Consider the following 19061-nt stretch of genomic DNA (forward strand, 5'->3'; position numbering starts at 1 on the left):
AAAAAAAAAAAAAAAATAGATTTAAACTATACCTTAGAACAAATGGACTTAACAGATATATACAGAACATGTCATCCAAAAACCACAGAATACACATTCTTTTCAATAGCACATGGAACTTTCTCCAAGATAGATCATACGATAGGCCATAAAATGAGCCTCAATAAATTTAAGAAAATTGAAATTATACCAATCACTCTGAGACCACAGTGGAATAAAACTGGAGATCAACTCTAAAAGGAACTTTCAAAACCATGCAAATACATGAAAATTAAATATCCTGCTCCTAAATAAGCAATGGGTCAAAAATGAAATCAAGGTGGAAATTAAAAAATTATTTGAGCTGAATGATAATAATGACACAACCTATCAAAACCTCTGGTATACAGCAAAGGTAGTGTTAAGAGGAAAGTTCATAGCCCTTAATGCCTACATCAAAAATACTGAAAGATCACAAACTGACATTCTAAGGTCATACCTCAAGGAACTAGAGAAACAAGAACAAACCAAACCCAAACCCAGCCGAAGACAGAAAATAGCCAAGATCAGAGCAGAAGTAAATGAAACTGAAACAACAATAACAAAAAAAATACAAAAGATAAATGAAACAAAAATCTGGTTCATTAAAAAGATAAGTAAAACTGATAGACCATTAGCAAGATTAACCAAGAAAAGATGAGAGAAAATCCAAATAATCTCACCAAGAAACAAAACAGGAGATATTGCAACTAACGCCACTGAAATACAAAAGATCATTCAAGGCTACTATGAATACCTTTATACACATAAACTAGAAAATCTAGAAAGGACAGATAAGTTCCTGGAAAAATACAACCCTCCTAGCTTAAATCACGAAGAATCAGATACCCTGAACAGACCAAAAACAAGCAGTGAGATTCAAATGGTAGTTTAAAAATTACCAACAAAAAAAGTCAAGGACCAGATGGATTCGCAGCAGAATTCTACCAGATATTCAAAGAATTGGTACCAATCCTTTTAACCCTATGCCACAAGATAAAGAAAGAAGAAACCATTCCTAATTCATTCTATGAAGCCCGCATCCCTCTAATAACCAAAACAAGGGAAGGATGTAGCCAAAACAAAAAAGAAAACTACAGGCCAATATCCTTGATGAACATAGATGTTAAAATCCTTAACAAAATACTCATTAACTGAATCCAACAACATATTAAAAAGACAATCCACCATGATAAAGCAGGTTTCATACCAGGGATGCAGGAGTAGTTTAACATACACAGTCAATAAATGTGATACACCACATAAACAGAATTAAAAATTAAAATCACATAATCATCTCAATAGATGCAGAAAAAGCATTCAACAAAATCCAGCATCTCTTTATGATTAAAACTCTCAGCAAAATCGGCATACAAGGGACATACCTTACTGTAATAAAAGTCATCTATGACAAACCCACAGCCAACATAATACTGAATGGGGAAAAGCTGAAAGCACTCCCTCTGACAACAAGAACAAGATAAGGATGCCCATTCTTACATCTCTTCTTCAACATAGTACTGGAAGTCCTAGCCAGAGCAATCAGGCAAGAGAAAGAAAGAAAGGACATCCAAATCAGTAAAGAGGAAGTCAAGCTGTCACTGTTTGCTGAGGATATGATCGTTTACCTTGAAAAATCCTAAAGACTCCTCCAGAAAGTTCCTAGAACTGATAAAAGAATGCAGCAAAGTTTCTGAATACAAGATTAATGTACACAAATCAGTAGCTCTTCTATATACCAACAGCAACCAAGTGGAGAATCAAATCAAGAACTCAACCCTTTTTAGAACAGCTGCAAAAAAATAAAATACTCAGGAATATACCTAACCAAGGAGTCAAAAGGCCTCTACAAGGAAAACTACAAAACACAGCTGAAAGAAATCACAGGTGACACAAACAATTGGAAACACATCCCATACTCATGGATGGGTAGAATCAATATTGTGAAAATGACCATACTGCCAAAAGCAATCTAAATTCAATTCAATCCCCATCAAAATACCACCATCATTCTTCACAGTATTAGAAAAAAAATTCTAAAATTTATATGGAATCAAAAAAGAGCTCGCATAGCCAAAGCAAGACTAAGCAAAAAGAACAAATCTGGAGGCATCACACTACCTGATTTCAAACTATAAGTCCACAGTCACCGAAACAGCATTGTACTGGTATAAAAATAAGCACATAGCCCAATGGAACCAAATAGAGAACCCAGAAATAAACCCAAATATTTAGAGCAAACTGATCTTCGACAAAGTAAACAAAAATATAAAGTGGGGAAAAAACACTCTTTTCAACAAATGGTGCTGGGATAATTGACTAGCGATATGCAGGAGAATGAAACTGGATCCTCATCTCACCTTATACAAAAATCAACTCAGGACAGATTAAGAACTTAAATCTAAGACCTGAAACTATAAAAATTCTAGAAGAATTGGAAAAACCCTTCTAGACATTGGTTTAGCCAAGGGTTTCACGACCAAGAACCCAAAAGCAAATGCAAGAGAAACAAAGATAAATAGCCGTGACCTAATTAAACTAAGGAACTTTTGCACAGCAAAGGAACAGTCAGCAGAGTAAACAGACAACCCACAGAGGGGGAGAAAATCTTCACAATCTATACATCTGACAAAGGACTAATATCCAGAATCTACAACAAACTCAAACAAATCAGTAAGAAAAAAACAAACGATCCCATCAAAAAGTGGGCCAAGGGCATGAATAGGTAATTCTCAAAAGAAGATATACAAACAGCCAACAAATATATGAAAAAATGTTCAACATCACTAATGATTAGAGAAATGCATATCAAAATCACAATGTGATACCACCTTACTCCTGCAAGAATGGCCTTAGTCAAAAAATCAAAAAACAGTAGATGCTGGCGTGGATGAGGTGATCAGGGAGCACTTCTACACTGCTGGTGGGAATGTAAACTATGAAAAATAGTGTGTAGATTCCTTAAAGAACTAAAAGTAGAACTACCATTTGATCCAGCAATCCCACTACAGGGTATCTACCCAGAGGAAAATAAGTCATTATACAAAAAAAACACCTGCACACACGTTTATAGCAGCACAATTCACAATTGCAAAATCATGGAACCAACTCAAATGTCCATCAGTCAATGAGTAGATAAAGAAACTGTGGTATATATATACGATGGAATACTACCCAGCCGTAAGGAGGAATGAACTAACAGCATTTGCAGTGACCTGGATGAGACTGGAGACTATTATTCTAAGTGAAGTAATTCAGGAATGGAAAACCAAACATCACATATTCTCACAGATACCTGGGAACTAAGCTATGAGGATGCAAAAGCATAACAATGATACAATGGACTTTGGGGACTTGGGGAGAAGAATGGGAGGGGGACAAGGAACAAAAGACTAAAAATATAGTATAGTGTATATTGCTCGGGTGACGAGTGCACCGAAACCTCACAAGGCACCACTAAAGAACTTACTCATGTAATCAAATATGACCGATACCCCAATAACTTATGGAAAAAAAATAATTTAAATTTAAAATTTAAAAAAAGGGGCCGGATGCAGTGGCTCATGCCTGTAATCCAAGCATTTTGGGAGGCCAAGGCAGGCAGATCATGAGGTCAGGAGTTTGAGACCTGCCTGGCCAATACGGTAAAACCTGTCTCTAATAAAAATGCAAAAATTAGCTGGGTGTGGGGGTGAACGAGACTCCATCTCAAAAAAATTAATTAATTTTTAAAAATTATCAACTGAAAAAAAAAAAAAAAGAGGAGGCAGTACACACAGAAACAACAGAAGCATGCAATGCACAGAGGAATAGCCTCTGAAAAGGCAGAGTGAGGGCGACCATCTGCAAGCCAAAGGTAGAGACCTCAGAAGAAATCAAACCTGCCAACACCTTGATCTCAGACTTCTAGCTCCCAGAGCTGCAAGAAACTAAATTTCTGTTGTGTAAGCCCCCCAGTATGTGGTGTTTTGTTTTGGCAGCACAGCAAACTAAAACACAGTAAGAAAATACATGTAAATTGTATTACCCTTTCCATAAAGATAGAGCTTTTTTTTATTTCTGCCATAGAGGCCCAATTCTTTGACAGGGTGATTAAATCAGATTTAAAAAGTTATTTGCAATCTGACTCACCAAATAAGCACTAGTCCCCAAAGTATCATAATCTAAAAACAAAGTCACCAATCACAGATAAACCAATCACAATAACATAATGATTATCTTCTATGGGCATAAAAGATTCTAGGTATAGATGAGGTTATTTATACTAATATTATGGAAAACTATAGTAAATACTCAGATAAGATGAAAAGGAGCAAAGTATTTAACCTCTAAAATGTAAGATGACTCATGCCTGTAATCCCAGCACATTAGGAGGTCGAGGTAGGGGGATCACCTGAGGCCAGGAGTTCCAGACCAGCCTGGCCAACATGGTGAAACTCCGTCTCTACTAAAAATACAAAAATTACCCGGGTGTAGTGGCAGGCACCTGTAATCCCTGCTATTCGAGAGGCTGAGGCAAGACAATTGCTTGAACCTGGGAGGCGGATGTTGCTGTGAGCAAAGATTGTGCCATTGCACTCCAGCCTGGGTGACAAGAGTGAAACTCCATCTCAAAAAAAAAAAAAAAAGTAAAATGAAACTATTAAAATTATCAACAATACAGTATAGAAATCCAAAAAAAAGTTTTAAAATAAAAGCAATATATGGCTCCTTCAAGAAAAACTGCTCATAATCCTAACATGGAGAGGTATCATTAGAATTTTGGTACACAGCCTTCAAATGTTATTCTATGTTCACATCTTCCTTTTATTAAAGAACTGAAAGCACTTGTCCATACTGTTTTGCAATTTTTCACTAATTATAACAAATTATGTATTATAAACAGTTTCCTACATCATTAAGTAATATTCCATAACATGATTCTAATGGCTGCCAAGAAGTTCAATGGATGTTTGCACCATAAATTACTGAACCAGAACTTTATGTTGGATTTTAAGATTGTGCTTAATTTTGTGCTATTGTGCATACTGCTGCAGGGAACATTCTTGTGGAAAACATCAAATCTATTTCTGATTGTTTACTTAGGATAAATTGCTAAAAGGGGAATTGTTTTATGGCCTAATTTTAATAAGAATATTCTCTTCCTCTTGTATCTCTCTCTGTCTCATAAATCAGGATGAAATAAACATTCATAATTAAATCTGAAACAAGTAGAAATGACATGCACACATTTTGTAATAATAGTAAAATTTTTTTAATTTATTTTTTTACTTGCCCATCCCCAAATTTTTTTTATTTCTAAAAAAACAGATAATAGAAGTGCATGTTTTAAAAGTTAAAAATACTATTCAAAATAAAAAATTTGCTTTTCATATTTATCACTGAAGCAAAACTTGTCATTCCTGAAAGCATTTTTTTTTTTTTTTGAAATGGAGTCTTGCACCGTCACTGGGTTGGAATGCAGTGGTGCGATCTCAGCTCACTGCAACCTCCGCCTCCTGGGTTCTAGTGATTCTCCTGCCTCAGCTTCCTGAATAGCTGGGATTACAGGTGCTCGTCACCACACCCAGCTAACTTTTCTATTTTTAGTAGAGATGGGGTTTCACTATGTTGGCCAGGCTGGTCTCAAACTCCTAACTTCGTGATCCACCCACCTCAGCCTCCCAAAGTGCTAGGATTACAGGCACGAGTCACCCGAAAGCATTATTTCTTAAAGCAAAGAAACAGAATGTTTACCCTATGACCTTTTTAAGGGGGTAGGCAGTGGAATAACAGTAAACCTCATCCTATACCACTAAGATATTTATAAAGATAAAATCAAATATTCATGAAATTATCAAGGTTTAGAAACCCTAAAAGATGGCATCTTATGAAAGAATGTTAATAATCACTATTTTCAAAACTATAGGAAGTTAGTTCTAATTATAGGAAAACTGCCATGAATGTCGTATGACAAAGATTCAGTTCAATTACTTCAAGTTCCCTTTCATTTGTTCCAAACTTAAGGACTGTTCTTTTTCACTGAATCATCCATTTTATTCAAGTGTCAACTTTATAAGCTCTTGTCTAGTCTTAGTTTTTCAACTATTTACCTAGGTCCTGTCTGAACTCTGTGGTTAGATGGTAATGCCTATAAGAAAAGAAACTTCTCAAACTGGAATTCTTAAAAACTTCAGTCTTAGCATTATACTTGTAATTAATGTTATGTAACAATGACAGTTTTTTGCCAACATATTCATAGTATAAAAAGTTCACTCCATCTTTCTCCTCAACTTCAAAGCTTTATCCCAGATCATTACCTATCACCAGATTCTTCTCCCCAGGGCCAAACAATTTTTTTCACAAGCATCTAAAGCTATCCTAGAACTGAGGAATTTAGAGTTTCTTCTTAAAAAATGGCCTGCTGAGTAAGGACTGAGGAACAAGTCATTGGGGCAGATAATTATTTGAAGAGGGAAAAAGAAAAGCTGCTAAAGGAAAAATCTGAAGCCTAAACATGCCAAGAGGCTGAAATTAGAGGTTTAAAAGCAATGCATGGCTAAATATGACGTTAAAATTATAGAAATGAAAAAATAGTTAGACTACATCAAAATTAAAAATTTTGTGCATCAAAGATATTACATATCAATAAAGTGAAAAGAAAATGCACAGACTAGGAGAACATATTTGCAAATATCACATGTATGATGATGTATCCAGAATACATAAAAATAACTCTGACAATAAAAAGAGACAGCTTAATTAAAAACAGGGAAAGACAGGAGTGCAAAAGTCCCATTGGAAAGAAAATATAAATTAAAAAAAAAAAGAATTTGAATAGGCATTTCTCAAAAAAATATATACAAATGGCCAATGAGCACATGAAAAGATGCTCAACATTGGACAGTAGAGAAATACATATCAAAACCACAGTGAGATAACAGTACATATCCACTATAAAGACTATAATTTTTTTAAAAAGAAAAAAAATTAACAAGTGCTTCACTGGTAAGCATGGGGAGAAATTGAAACACTAATACATTCCTAGAATATAAAATGGAAAATAGTTGGCTATTCCTCAAAAAGTTAAACATAGAGTTACCATATGACCCAACAATTCCACTCCTAGGTACACACCCAAGAGAATTAAAAGCATAGTTCACACAAAAACTTGCACATGAATATTCATAGCGGCATTATTCATAATGGCCAAAAAGCAGAAACAATGCAAATGTTGATCAACTGATGAAAAAATAAACAAAATATGATATTAGCCATACAGTGGGATATTAGCCATAAAAAAAGGAATAAGGTACTAGTATGTGGTACAATATGGATTGTTGAAAATAAATGCTTATTCTCCGATATCACAAGGAAGTATTAGCACTCAGACAAAAGGTGTCTCAGCAAGGCTATCTTTACTTTCTGCAGAAAGGGCACCACTCACCAGCAGTCTTGCCAGGAGAGTGTAATGAGCAAAGAAAAAGCAGGAGTATTTATATCTAACACATCCAGCCCCTACTGCTGTATCCTAATTCCATTGGCTGGAATTGGACCTCACAGTCTAGGCTATAACGCAACTGGCTGAGAGCTTAAAATTTTCCTAAAGAGGTAAAGGCAGAGGAGAACAAAGGGAAAAGAGGAAGTAGCCTGTGGAATGCTGAAAAAGGCAAAAACACTCCCAAATAAGGAGGAGGAGGAAACTATGATCTAAGGCTTGCCTGGGCTTGTTCAGGCATGCCACGGCAAATATCTAGGTTAAAGTGTAAGAACTAAGAATACTGGATACACTTATTTATTATTTACTCAGGAGTATTAGCAAAGGGTCTAGAGTAAATTAACTTTTGAAGAAGCTGTTATTTATGATGAACTAAGAGAAAAGCTTTAAGAAGAGCTTTTATTTTTATTTTTTACATGGATGAATCTTAAAATTAAAAATATTGTGAAAGAAGACAGGCATAAAGAGCTGCATATTGTAGGATTCTATTTACATAAAGTATCCAGAACAGACAATACATAGAGCCAGAAAGTCAATTACTGGTTGCCAGGACTAGGGGAAGAGGGAGGATGGGGAGTTGCTGCCAATGTATATGGGGTTTCTTTTCAGGGAAATGAAAAATTCTGGAATAGTGGTAAAGGCTATATATTGCAAAAACCACTGAATTGCATACTTTAAAGTGATTAAAATAGTAAATTTTGTTATGTAAATCGTATTGTGAGTAAAAGAAAGTGGATCCAAAATACAAAATAAGCCAGAGAGTGGAATGCGTCCTAAACAGTTGCAGAAGAACAAAGAGGAGAGGTTTTCAGAAGAAAAAGATTTTAAAAACTTAACTCTAGATGCTTTGGAGTTCTTTCAAAAACAAGTAGTTAAAAATTAAAAATTTTTTAAATAAATAGCTAAAGAGATGTTTTCCAGTCTTATATCTATGAGCTTTAGGAAATTATTAGATGGTTTCCATGTGTACTATATTGGAATTTGGAAGATGTTCAAGGGAACATTTCAATGTACTGAAACAGTATATTTATATGTAAGCACAATATGTAAAAAATTGTGATGGAATTTAAAACAAATTAGAAAACTAAGTTATAATGGCCCATATCTATGATTTAAGATGCATGAAAATGTGACACAATGGAACTCGGTTTTCTGAAAACTATTGATCACATTTTAAAGGTTCTAAAAACACTGTTTTATTACTAATACTCACCTCTATTGTTAATATCACTACTAACATAAAAACTATGCTTTTAAATATAGATGCAGCATTCACATTTGTCTTAGATGCCAGACTTGCCATCTAAGGTAGCCTTGCCATAGCTCTAAACAGGTACCTATGATATACCACACATACAAGAATAATCTGCCATACATCTAATTTCATAAGCAAACCATCTCATCACTAGTTTTTATTTACTGAACATTCACAAGCTATATAACTAAAATCATGAGGTGAGGGTTTGCTTTGTCTTTTTCTTTCCCTAGAGATGGAATGTATGATCTCGGTGTAGTGCATTTGTTACAACAGAAAGATGCAAGTCAAAGACAAAGCCATTCTTGACTTCTTGCCCATTCTAAGCTCCCAGGACAAGCCAAAATCAAGAGTTCTAGCCTTCTAATTCAGCAATTACCATAGCAACAGTAGTCTTATTCAAACAAAGAAGGACAGTTCAGGCCTCTCAGCTTTTTCTATACCTAAGACATGTATACACTTATAAATGAATAACTCAGGCCCTTCTATGGTTCCAAATATAATGGAAGTAATTTAAAGCTTCCAGAATATGCAAATTCCTGCTGTGCTGAAAGTAAGCTGAAATATGGGGGATAGGAAAAATTTCTTATATCTACACAGCATGCTTTATGTAACAATAGATTATAGTTTATGAGACAGGGAAAAGGAAATTTTAATTAAAGAATTTTAGTATAACATCTCCTGGTATCTCTTAGTTTATATACTTGCATCTATCAAAAAACAAGAGCCTCTTCCATAAAGTTCTAAGAAATCAAGTACCAGAGGCCAGGCATAGTGGCTCATGTCTGTAATCCCAGCACTACCATAGGTCAATGCAGGCAGATCCCTTGACCCCAGAAGTTCAAAACCATCCTGGGCAACATGGTAAAACCCCATCTCTACAAAACATACAAAAATTAGCTGGGCATGGTGGCATACACCTGTAGTCCTAGCTACCTGGGAGACTGAGGCAGGAGGATTGCTTGAGCCTGGGTGGTCAAGGCTTCAGTGAGCTGTGATCCTGTCACTGCACTCCAGCCTGGGCAATAGAGTGAGACCATCTCAAAAAAGAGAAAGAAAGTACCAGAAAGGCAAGAATATTTTGTCAAGGAACAAGATCCAGGAGTCATACCTTGGATTTTCATTTCATAACTTTCAACACGTAATTTGAAACAAAGAGTCGACCATCCATAGGTATATAAAACACAACAAACCTTGGGAACTTTGTAAGCTAACTTTTACATTATTCAAACTTTAGCTTCAGATGAAAAGTCACTAAGGAAAAATCTTTATTCCTTCATTTTAAGTATCATCATATAAGGTTGCCAGAAAATAATGGTCAAAGTTTTTATTAAGGACATTGCTTATTTACCTTCTAATAATATAAACAAAATACAACTAGGTATTTTGAATTCACAAATACCTAGGTATTAACCCTCTTGGAGGTATTCATTTCAACCCTAATAAAACTTTAAGGAGACAGAAATTAATGGGTAGCAAAAGTTTAAGATAAACAAAGCTAATAAGTATTGATAACAAGTACTGATCACCCTGCGTGTGTTATCTCTGTTAAGTTGTGGCAGGTGATCTTAGCTGCTAAGAACTGAGAAAGTGAAAGTGGGATTTACCATTATGATTTGTGAGAAGCTTGTTAACAACCCCAGTATCTTTTTTTATTATTTTTGAGACACAGTCTCACTCTCTCACCCACGCTGGAGTTCAGTGGTGCAATCTCGGCTCACTGCAAACTCCACCTCCCAGGTTCAAGCAATTCTCATGTGTTAGCCACCGAGTAACTGGGATTACCAGTGTGCACCACCATGCCCAGGTAATTTTTTATATTTNTTAGTAGAGACAGGGTTTCAGCATCTTGGCCAGGCTGGTCTCAAACTCCTAGGCTCAAGTGATCCACCCTTCAAGGCCTCCCAAAGTGCTGAAATTACAGGTATGAGCCAGTGTGTCCAGCCCAACAACTCCAATGCTTAGCCCCTTAATAGAACCTGGAGCAGGCTAGGTGTGGTGGCTCACACCTGTAATACCAGCACTTTGCGAGGCTGAGGCAGGTGGATCACTTGAGATCAGCAGTTCAAAACCAGCCTGGCCAACACGGTGCAACCCCGTCTCTATTAAAAATACAAAAAATTAGCCAGGTGTGGTGGCACATACCTGGAATCTCAGCTACTCAAGAAGCTGAGGCAGGAGAGTCGCTTGAACCGGGAGGTAAAAGTTGCAGTGAGCCAAGATTGGGCTACTGCACTCCATGATGGGAGAAGGATTGAGACTCTATCTCAAAAAAAAAAAAAAAAAAAGAAGCTGGAGCAGATCCACCATATAATATGTACTGACAATCTTTCCTCCAGCTAAAGATTGCAATGGCCTTCTCAGTAGCCTCTGATGATTCTCTTACTCTTTCTCACCTTGTGTATTTTCTAGTACCTTTGCCATTTGGGTATCCCCTTCTCCCAGAACTTTCAAATACTTCCAGATCTAGTTGTTTAAAAATCATTTCCAAAAATCACTCCTACCTCTAAACTTCTGTTAAGTGTGAGTATTCTACTCATATTGAAAGTAGTTATGCATGGCCTGGTGAGAGTTCTTAGGCTGGATAGCTAACCTTCCTTATTTATTTTAATAATTTAACTTTAATATATTTCAGCTCCTTGAGCATATTATATTTCTGTTTATAGATATAGAAGGTGCTATGAAATATTTATTGGTTTGATTTTAACACTATTCATCACTTTTTTCAATCATCATTACTGCTGATTAAACAAACTTAAAAAATATAGAGGAAAAAGACAGTACTCTACTTCACTTCAAAATTAATTTGAAACAACTGCTTTGGGCTATTGCAAGTAATAGTAAAAACAAACAAAAACACAAACCCTGGCCAGGCATGGTATCTCAAGCCTGTAATCCCTACAGGGAGTATTGCTCTAGCGCCCAAAGTGGAATGCAGTGGTATGATCATGGCTCGCTGCAGCCTTGAAATCCTGGGCTCTAAGGATTCTTCTGCCTCAGCCTCCTGAGTCCTGTGACCACAAGTACATACCACAACCCCTAGCTAATTTTTAAATTTTTTTGTAGAGACAGGGTCTCCCTATGTTGCCAAGGGTAGTCTTGAACTCCTGGCCTCAAGTGATCCTCTTGCTTCAGCCTCCCAAAGTACTGTTATTTTTGCATTAATGTGGAGGGATACTAACTAGTTTGAAAAAAAAGAAAAAAATCTTGGCAGCCAATGAAGCCAAAATTTTAGCTCAGTCACCTGTCCTTTTTCCAATTCAAGAAAAAAATCTTGGCGGCCAATGAAGCCAAAATTTTAACTCAGTCACCTGTCTTTTTTTCCAGTTCAATGTCAAATGTATATAGACATACATTTATTCTTTCAAAAATGAATATATCACAAGAAGATATATAACAAAGAACAATGCTGTTGGAGAGGAGTCCCAGTTTACTCTATAGCCTGGGCTCTGGATAGTACTACATGAGGATCATCTCCACAGGGGTATAACCATGACCTACTTTGAAAGATCTCAAGAAGAGAATATTTCACATTCTCACTGGCTAACCCTTACCAGGGCCTTGGAGATGTCAGGAAATTGTTCTTGCTACAATTTATACTTACTGTCTCTTTTCACCACTGGATGTAGAAGATAAGTTTTAGAACTTTATACCGAAAGACGCTTACTGTATCACTCTGTCCTTCCTTGTCTTTAATTTCCATTTCTGCTTCACACAGTTATTGTAAGGATCACTTGAAATGGAATACATCAAAGCACCTAGCTCTGTACCTGACACAGAGTAAACATATACTAGCATATACTGCACCTTTCTTTCCTTTCTAACTAGGGACAAAACTGATGATCAGAACTCAAGGCAGTTGGGGTATTCTAATTAGAATTTCATAGTGAATGCACAGGTACACCCAAAAATCTGTAAGTTCATATATTTTATTTGGCATTTTCTTTACTTTTATTTTTGTTTTTGTGTTTTTTGTTTGTTCGTTTGTTTTTGAGGCAGAGTCTTAATCTGTCACCCAGGCTGGAATGCAGTGGCATAATCACAGCTCACAGCAGGCTCAGTCTCCGGGGCTCAATCTTCTCAGCTCAGCCTCTGGAGTAGCTAAGACTATAGGCACATGCCACCATGCCCAGTTAATTTTTGGATTTTTTTGTAAAGATGGGTTTTGTCATGTTGCCTAGGCTGGTCTTGAATGCCTAGGGCCAAGTGATCCTCCCCCTTGCACTCCTGAAGTGCTGGGATTACAAGCATGAGCCACTGCGACCAGCCAGCATTTTCAGTAATATTATAAAACCAGACTCTAATTGTTCTTTTCTGCCCACCCTAGTCAATTTTTATCCAACTCCCAAATTTTTAACTATTATGATTTCTTTTAAAGCTTAGATATTCTAAACTAAAATAGCTCGAGAAACATATACTATAAATAGATACCCTTTGTGAAAATTTTTTCCTTAAAATTATTCCTAGCCTCACCTAAACCTTATTCAGTCACATTGCCACTTAAAATGTTTTTTGCTCTTCTTACAGTTACTGTAAATGTGCTCCTCCCTCCCTTTCAAAATGTGAAATCCTGTCAGAAAAGGCAGATTTTATAAAATCAAACACCTACAGTAACATTGCAACATGCTAGAATATAACTGTGAGAGAAAATTAATTCAGTAAAATGGTATCTTGTTACTTCAGTCTGCAACTCTCATCTCTTTTCTAATGATTTTAAAAGTCAGAACAGTCCATATGCTTCTTACAATATCAGCGTTTTCCGCTGAATTTTCTCCTTCAGTCTTAAGATTGATTCGATTATGAAAGTAATATTAAAAAAGGAAAAACTACAAAAGTTTGTTTTTTCAGATTACTACTTGAAGGATAGTTTGGAAAAATTCTGTTTTCACTTTCATCCTTCTTTGCCTCAAAACAAACATGGCTTTTTGTCATAATCAAATGGTATGACAGATGTTAAATGAACCCTTTGATTTACAACCACCTTATTTTCAAATGCCACTATATTCCTGAGAATTTTTTTCTTTAGTCTGACAATACAGCAAGAGCCAGTTAAAACAACAGAATTTTCTAAAACAAGTTGTAAAACCTAAGTTCTGATAAAGATTGCCCATAAACTCAATAGAATAAATAATGAGATTCTTATTAGATTGTCTTTCTTATCCAAGAGAAATCTAGTTTTTACAAATCTTAACTAGAATAATGGTTACCTTAAGGAGATACTGTATTCAGGATAGAAGATGCTTGTATATTGGACCCATGCACCAACCTCTTCTTCAGTTTCCCTTTTTTTGGCTTCTGTTACTGAAAATAGATTAAATGATTCAAATCTTCTTACAGATACATGTCGCAGACAATCATCCAGGTGTTTCTGTTTCAGAACCTTTGAAACAAAACCAAATATTGCAGTAATGTAATATAAACAGTAAGTGTTCAAAACATTCAAAATTTAAATGGGAAGGGGACTTCCCTTCCAATAATTAAAGATTAGATAATTCAGACATATCTCCTACTCAAATAACTACAAAAGATGAACAAAATATTTTAAAACAATACTTGAAGGCATCAGAGAGCAAAGATAGTGAAGATTTACAAGTATGACATCTTTTTTTTTTTTGAGACAGGATTTTACTCTGTCAGCCAGCCTCACTGTCACCCAGCCTGTCACCCAGCTGGGTCCAGGTGATCCTCCTACCTCAGGATCCCTAGTAGTTAGAATTGCAAACATGCACCACCACATCTGGCTAATTTTTTAAAATTTTTTGTAGAGTTGGGGTCTCCCTATGTTACCCAGGCTGGACTCAAACTCCAGACCTCAAGTGATCTCCAGCCCTGGCCTCCCAAAGTGCTGGCATTACAGGTACGAGCCACAGCACCCAGCCCCCAGTCTGGTATCTTAAAAAGGAGAAAACCTAGAGAGATTACTCTGACTTTTCCAACCACTTTTTCTCGTGGGGATATTTGTCAATTCTGAAAGGAAGAGCTGAGAAGACAAGCTGCACCTGTAGCAGCCTATGGAGCAAGGAGGGAAAAGCTGAATTTCAAAGCTTACTTAGGAATGGGGAGATATATTATTTCAAGCATGCAAGGTATGTATATTTTAGTGTAATGAATAATTTTGCCAGTATTGCTGAAAGCCAGGTTTTTAAGTGTGGGAAATATAAATTAATAGTAATGTTTGGATCTTATTTGGACCCTGTTCCAAAATAATCAAATTATAAAGAAAAATTATGAAAAAATGAGGAAAATTTGAAAACTGATCAGCTATTTCATGGTATTGTGATTTTTCCTAATGTCATTTTTATAAATTCATAATGAAATATTTAAAGAAAAAATGACATCTGAGATTTGCTTCAAAATAATAGTGGTGGGACATGGGGAGAAGTGAGATTAAACACAGTTGTTCATGAGTTAAAAATTGTTGAAGCTAGGCAGGTACGATGGCTCACATCTATAATCCCAGCACTCTGGGAGGCCAAGGTGGGTGGATCACAAGGTCAGGAGCCTGACCAATATGGTGAAACCCCGTGTCTACTAAAAATACAAGAAAATTAGCTGGGCGTGGTGGCGCATGCCTGTAATCCCAGCTACTCAGATGGCTGAGGCAGGAGAATTGCTTGAACGTGGAAGGCAGTTGCACCACTGCATGCCAGCCTAGGCGACAGAGCAAGACTCTGTCTCAAACAAACAAACAAAAAAACCTCAAACAACACTATAGGATAGATACCCATCATGTGAAATAACTACAACACACGGCAGTTAAGCAATTTGCCTGACAGACAGCTCGTAAGAGGTAAAGCCAAAGTTAAAATCCAGGTTGCCTAACTACGGACCCTAAATTTTTAACACCTTTGCTTGCAGAGACTATGATAAACAGGCATCACCTATCAATTCCAGCTTCCAAGATACCTTTCTATTTTATTTTATTTTATTTTATTTTATGGTGAAAAGATATACATATATTTAGAATTAGCCAGCTGGACTCAGTTTAGATGATCCCAATTTTGTTGGCAACATCCAAAGCATCGTAATCAGGAGCCAGTCGAACATATGCCTTCTTCTCTCCATCAGGCCGAATCAGGGTGTTGATCTTGGCCACATCAATGTCATAGAGCTTCTTCACAGCCTGTTTGATCTGGTGCTTGTTGGCTTTAACATCCGCAATGAACACAAGTGTGTTGTTGTCTTCTATCTTCCTCATGGCAGACTCAGTGGTCAGCGGAAACTTGATGATGGCATAGTGGTCCAGTTTGTTTATCCCGGGGGCGCTCTTCCGAGGATATTCGGGCTGCCTCCGGAGTCGCAGTGTCTTGGGCCGCCAGAAGGTGGGTGACCTGCGGATCTTCTTTTTTTTTTTTGGACACCTTTCAACACTGCCTTCTTGGCCTTTAAAGCCTTCGCTTTGGCTTCGGCTTTGGCTTTAGGAGGGAGCAGGAGCTTCCTTCTTCGCTTTCAGCGCCATCTTGTGAAAAGGGTCTGATACCTTTCTATTTTACATAGCTGAAAAGCTAGAAACTATATATCCCTGAATACTTAGCAGCCAGAGTTTCAGATGTGATTTCGGTTTAAACATCAGCCACACTAACATGAGATTTGAAAGAAGGAAAGATGGTGTTAACTATAATTCACCAACTTGTGTTGGTTAGAATAGTTGTAAAAATATTTGGTTTTTCTGAAGCAGCTTTAACAGAGGTCCCACTGTTGACTCTCTAATTTAATGGAGAGTGAAAGGGAAGCACAAGTGGCATCACCTCTGCTGGTACAGATCTAGAAGAAGGTATGCTTCTAGAATCTGTAGTTATGGCACAGCTTCTGATCATCAGAGATCACAGCTAACGTGATGTGACCCTGGAGACAGCTTCAGGTTCTTTATTGTGGTAAAGGTAGTATTTCTCTTGACTGGCCAGCTCCAGCTTTATACTGTTCTGGGACTCTGTTGTTCTGGGATTCATTCTTAGCCTGTTTCTCCAATGATTTTGTCAGCACTTAATTCACTACATTAAGCCCCTTTCTGCTTAAAGTAGCTAGAGTGGTTTCTATTTTCTAAAAAGGAATGCTTATTCCAATGACGCATAATTCTTATGTGTATAAGGGCAAACCGAGGTCAAAACAAGCAAGAAAATGTATCAGTATGAATATATCTCATAGGAAAAATATGTTTAAATTTTATATACTATGTAGAAATTTTAGAAGGTTAGTTTTTTAAATGGAAGATCAGAAAAGGCAGCCTCTCTTTGAAGGTTTTATTTAATTGTTTAAAAGCCTTAATCAAAAACAGAGTCATGGCCAGGCAGGGTGGCTCGCATCTGTAATCCCAGCACTTTCAGAGGCAAAACTGCGTAGATCGCTTAAGGCCAGGAGTTCAAAACCAGCCTGGCCAACACGGTGAAACCTCATCTCTACTAAAAATACAAAAATTAGGCAGTGCATGGCGTGCACCTGTAATCCCAGCTTCTTAGGAGGCTAAGGCACAAGAATTGCTTGAGCCTGGAAGGCGGAAGGCACAGGAGCCACAAGAATTGCTTGGGCCAGATCACACTACTGCACTCCAGCCTGGGCAACAGAGCAAGACTCTGTTTTAAAAAAAAAAAAAAAAATACATGATGATCTCACTCCAACTTGAACTCTCTCACTGATTATTTGATGACAATAAAAGATCTGATATTCTGCATTCCCCATGTAGCAAAAAAAAACAAAAGAAAAAAAATACAGTCTTCTTATTGTCTGTCAACTATGGTCAACAGGAAGAAAAACAAACTACTCAACAGAGCTTACTCTTAAGAAAAAAAACAAAGTATTAAATTCAAAAAATAAAATAAAATGCAGATATTATAAATTATCTTCAATCTTGCCCAGTTAAATTCCAAACAGTAAGTACCTTTTTATAGTCTAAATTACTCTGATGTCAAGGTTATGGCACCATAAACCACTAAGATAAAAAATAATTTAAGTCATTATGTGTATAATACTGGAAGGGGCTTTCATAGTTTATTTTAAAGCCATCAATAATATTTGTAGTTTTATGAATTGAGAGAATACTCAAATCTGCCATCAAGTTACAACCTTATCATCTACCACTTTTAGAAGACCTCCTTCAAATACCCATGTTCCATAACTAAATGATATTCAAATGAAATTATCTGGGGCAAAGGAATTAGTCAAGGCACTTTCTCATTCCCCTAAGTAAGTCAATGAGCTATTTAATCAAATATCAATGCTATACCAAATAAGTTCACGTCAAAAGATTAAGTATCAGAAGAAGGAAAAAAAGACATCAAGTCCTACGGTCCCTAAACCCATCAGGTAAACAATGTATGCAACTGAACACAATGGAAATCAAAGACTCATTTATTAACTTGAAACGTTTACTCCAGAACTAACTAAACTGTTCATAACTATATAGAAACACTTATGAAGACTAGACGTAGCAGTTGGATAGAGGAGTAAGGCTAGACACAGAAGTACTGTGTCTATCATCACCAGGCAACTACACTTCCCTACAATGGAATTTTAATAGGTAAATTGCTAGAGAAGATGAGTAACAGTTCTGACCTTAAACATCAAGTATAGCTTAAAGTGGTATAAGAGGCTCTTCATTCTGATCAATATTCCTTTTCTTCATTAAGCTTCTAGATTACAATAGGCAGCTAGTCTTGTATCTGCCAGAGAGGAGATTGCAATATAGATTGAGAATCCCTTATCCAAAATGTTTGGAACCAGAAATGTTTTGGATTTTGAATTTGTTCAGACTTTGGATTTGTTTGGATTTGGGAATATTTGCAAAACAGAAAGAAAAAGCTTGGAATGGGACCCAAGTCTAAGTATCAAATTCATTTATTTTTTATATATACCTTATACACACAGCCTGAAGGTAATTTTATATAATTTTTAAAATAATTTTACGCATAAAACAAAGTTTTGACTTGCAACTTATCACAAGAGGTCGAGCATGGAATTTTCCATTTGTAGCAACACATTGGTTCTCAAAAAGTTTTGGATACTGGAGCATTTAAGGTTTCAAATTTTTGAATTAGGGATGCTTAACCTGGTTTTCTTTCTGGGATATTGGAACAAGAAATAAAGAGCTGTAGATAATGACATTTGGAATCCTAGCACTTTGGAAGGCTGAGGTGGGCAGATTGCTTGAGCTCAGGAGTTCAAGACCAGCCTGGACAACATGACAAAACCCCATCCCTACCAAAGAAAAATACAAAAATTATCCAGGCATGGTGGCATGCACCTATAGTCCCGGCTACTCGGGAGACTAAGGCATGAGAATTGTTTGAACCCAGGAAATGGAGGTTGCAGCGAGCT

At 36.5% G+C, this 19061-nt stretch overlaps 1 protein-coding gene and 1 non-coding gene across 2 annotated transcripts in view; one reads left to right on the forward strand and one right to left on the reverse strand.

Moving 5' to 3' along the window:
- Positions 1-19061, reverse strand: part of CAMKMT (calmodulin-lysine N-methyltransferase) — a 406448-nt gene that overhangs the window by 381750 nt on the left and 5637 nt on the right. The window contains exon 2 of the mRNA XM_017544843.2: positions 13958-14130. Within this exon, the coding sequence (XP_017400332.1) occupies positions 13958-14130 (173 nt within the window). The remainder of the gene's footprint in view (positions 1-13957; positions 14131-19061) is intronic.
- LOC119473650 lies at positions 17340-17416 on the forward strand. Its single transcript, XR_005202856.1, has one exon. It is a non-coding gene; the product is annotated as a small nucleolar RNA SNORD81 (small nucleolar RNA).

This window comes from Cebus imitator, unplaced genomic scaffold, assembly GCF_001604975.1.
Source record: "Cebus imitator isolate Cc_AM_T3 unplaced genomic scaffold, Cebus_imitator-1.0 Scaffold172, whole genome shotgun sequence".
Classification (NCBI taxonomy): domain Eukaryota; kingdom Metazoa; phylum Chordata; class Mammalia; order Primates; family Cebidae; genus Cebus; species Cebus imitator.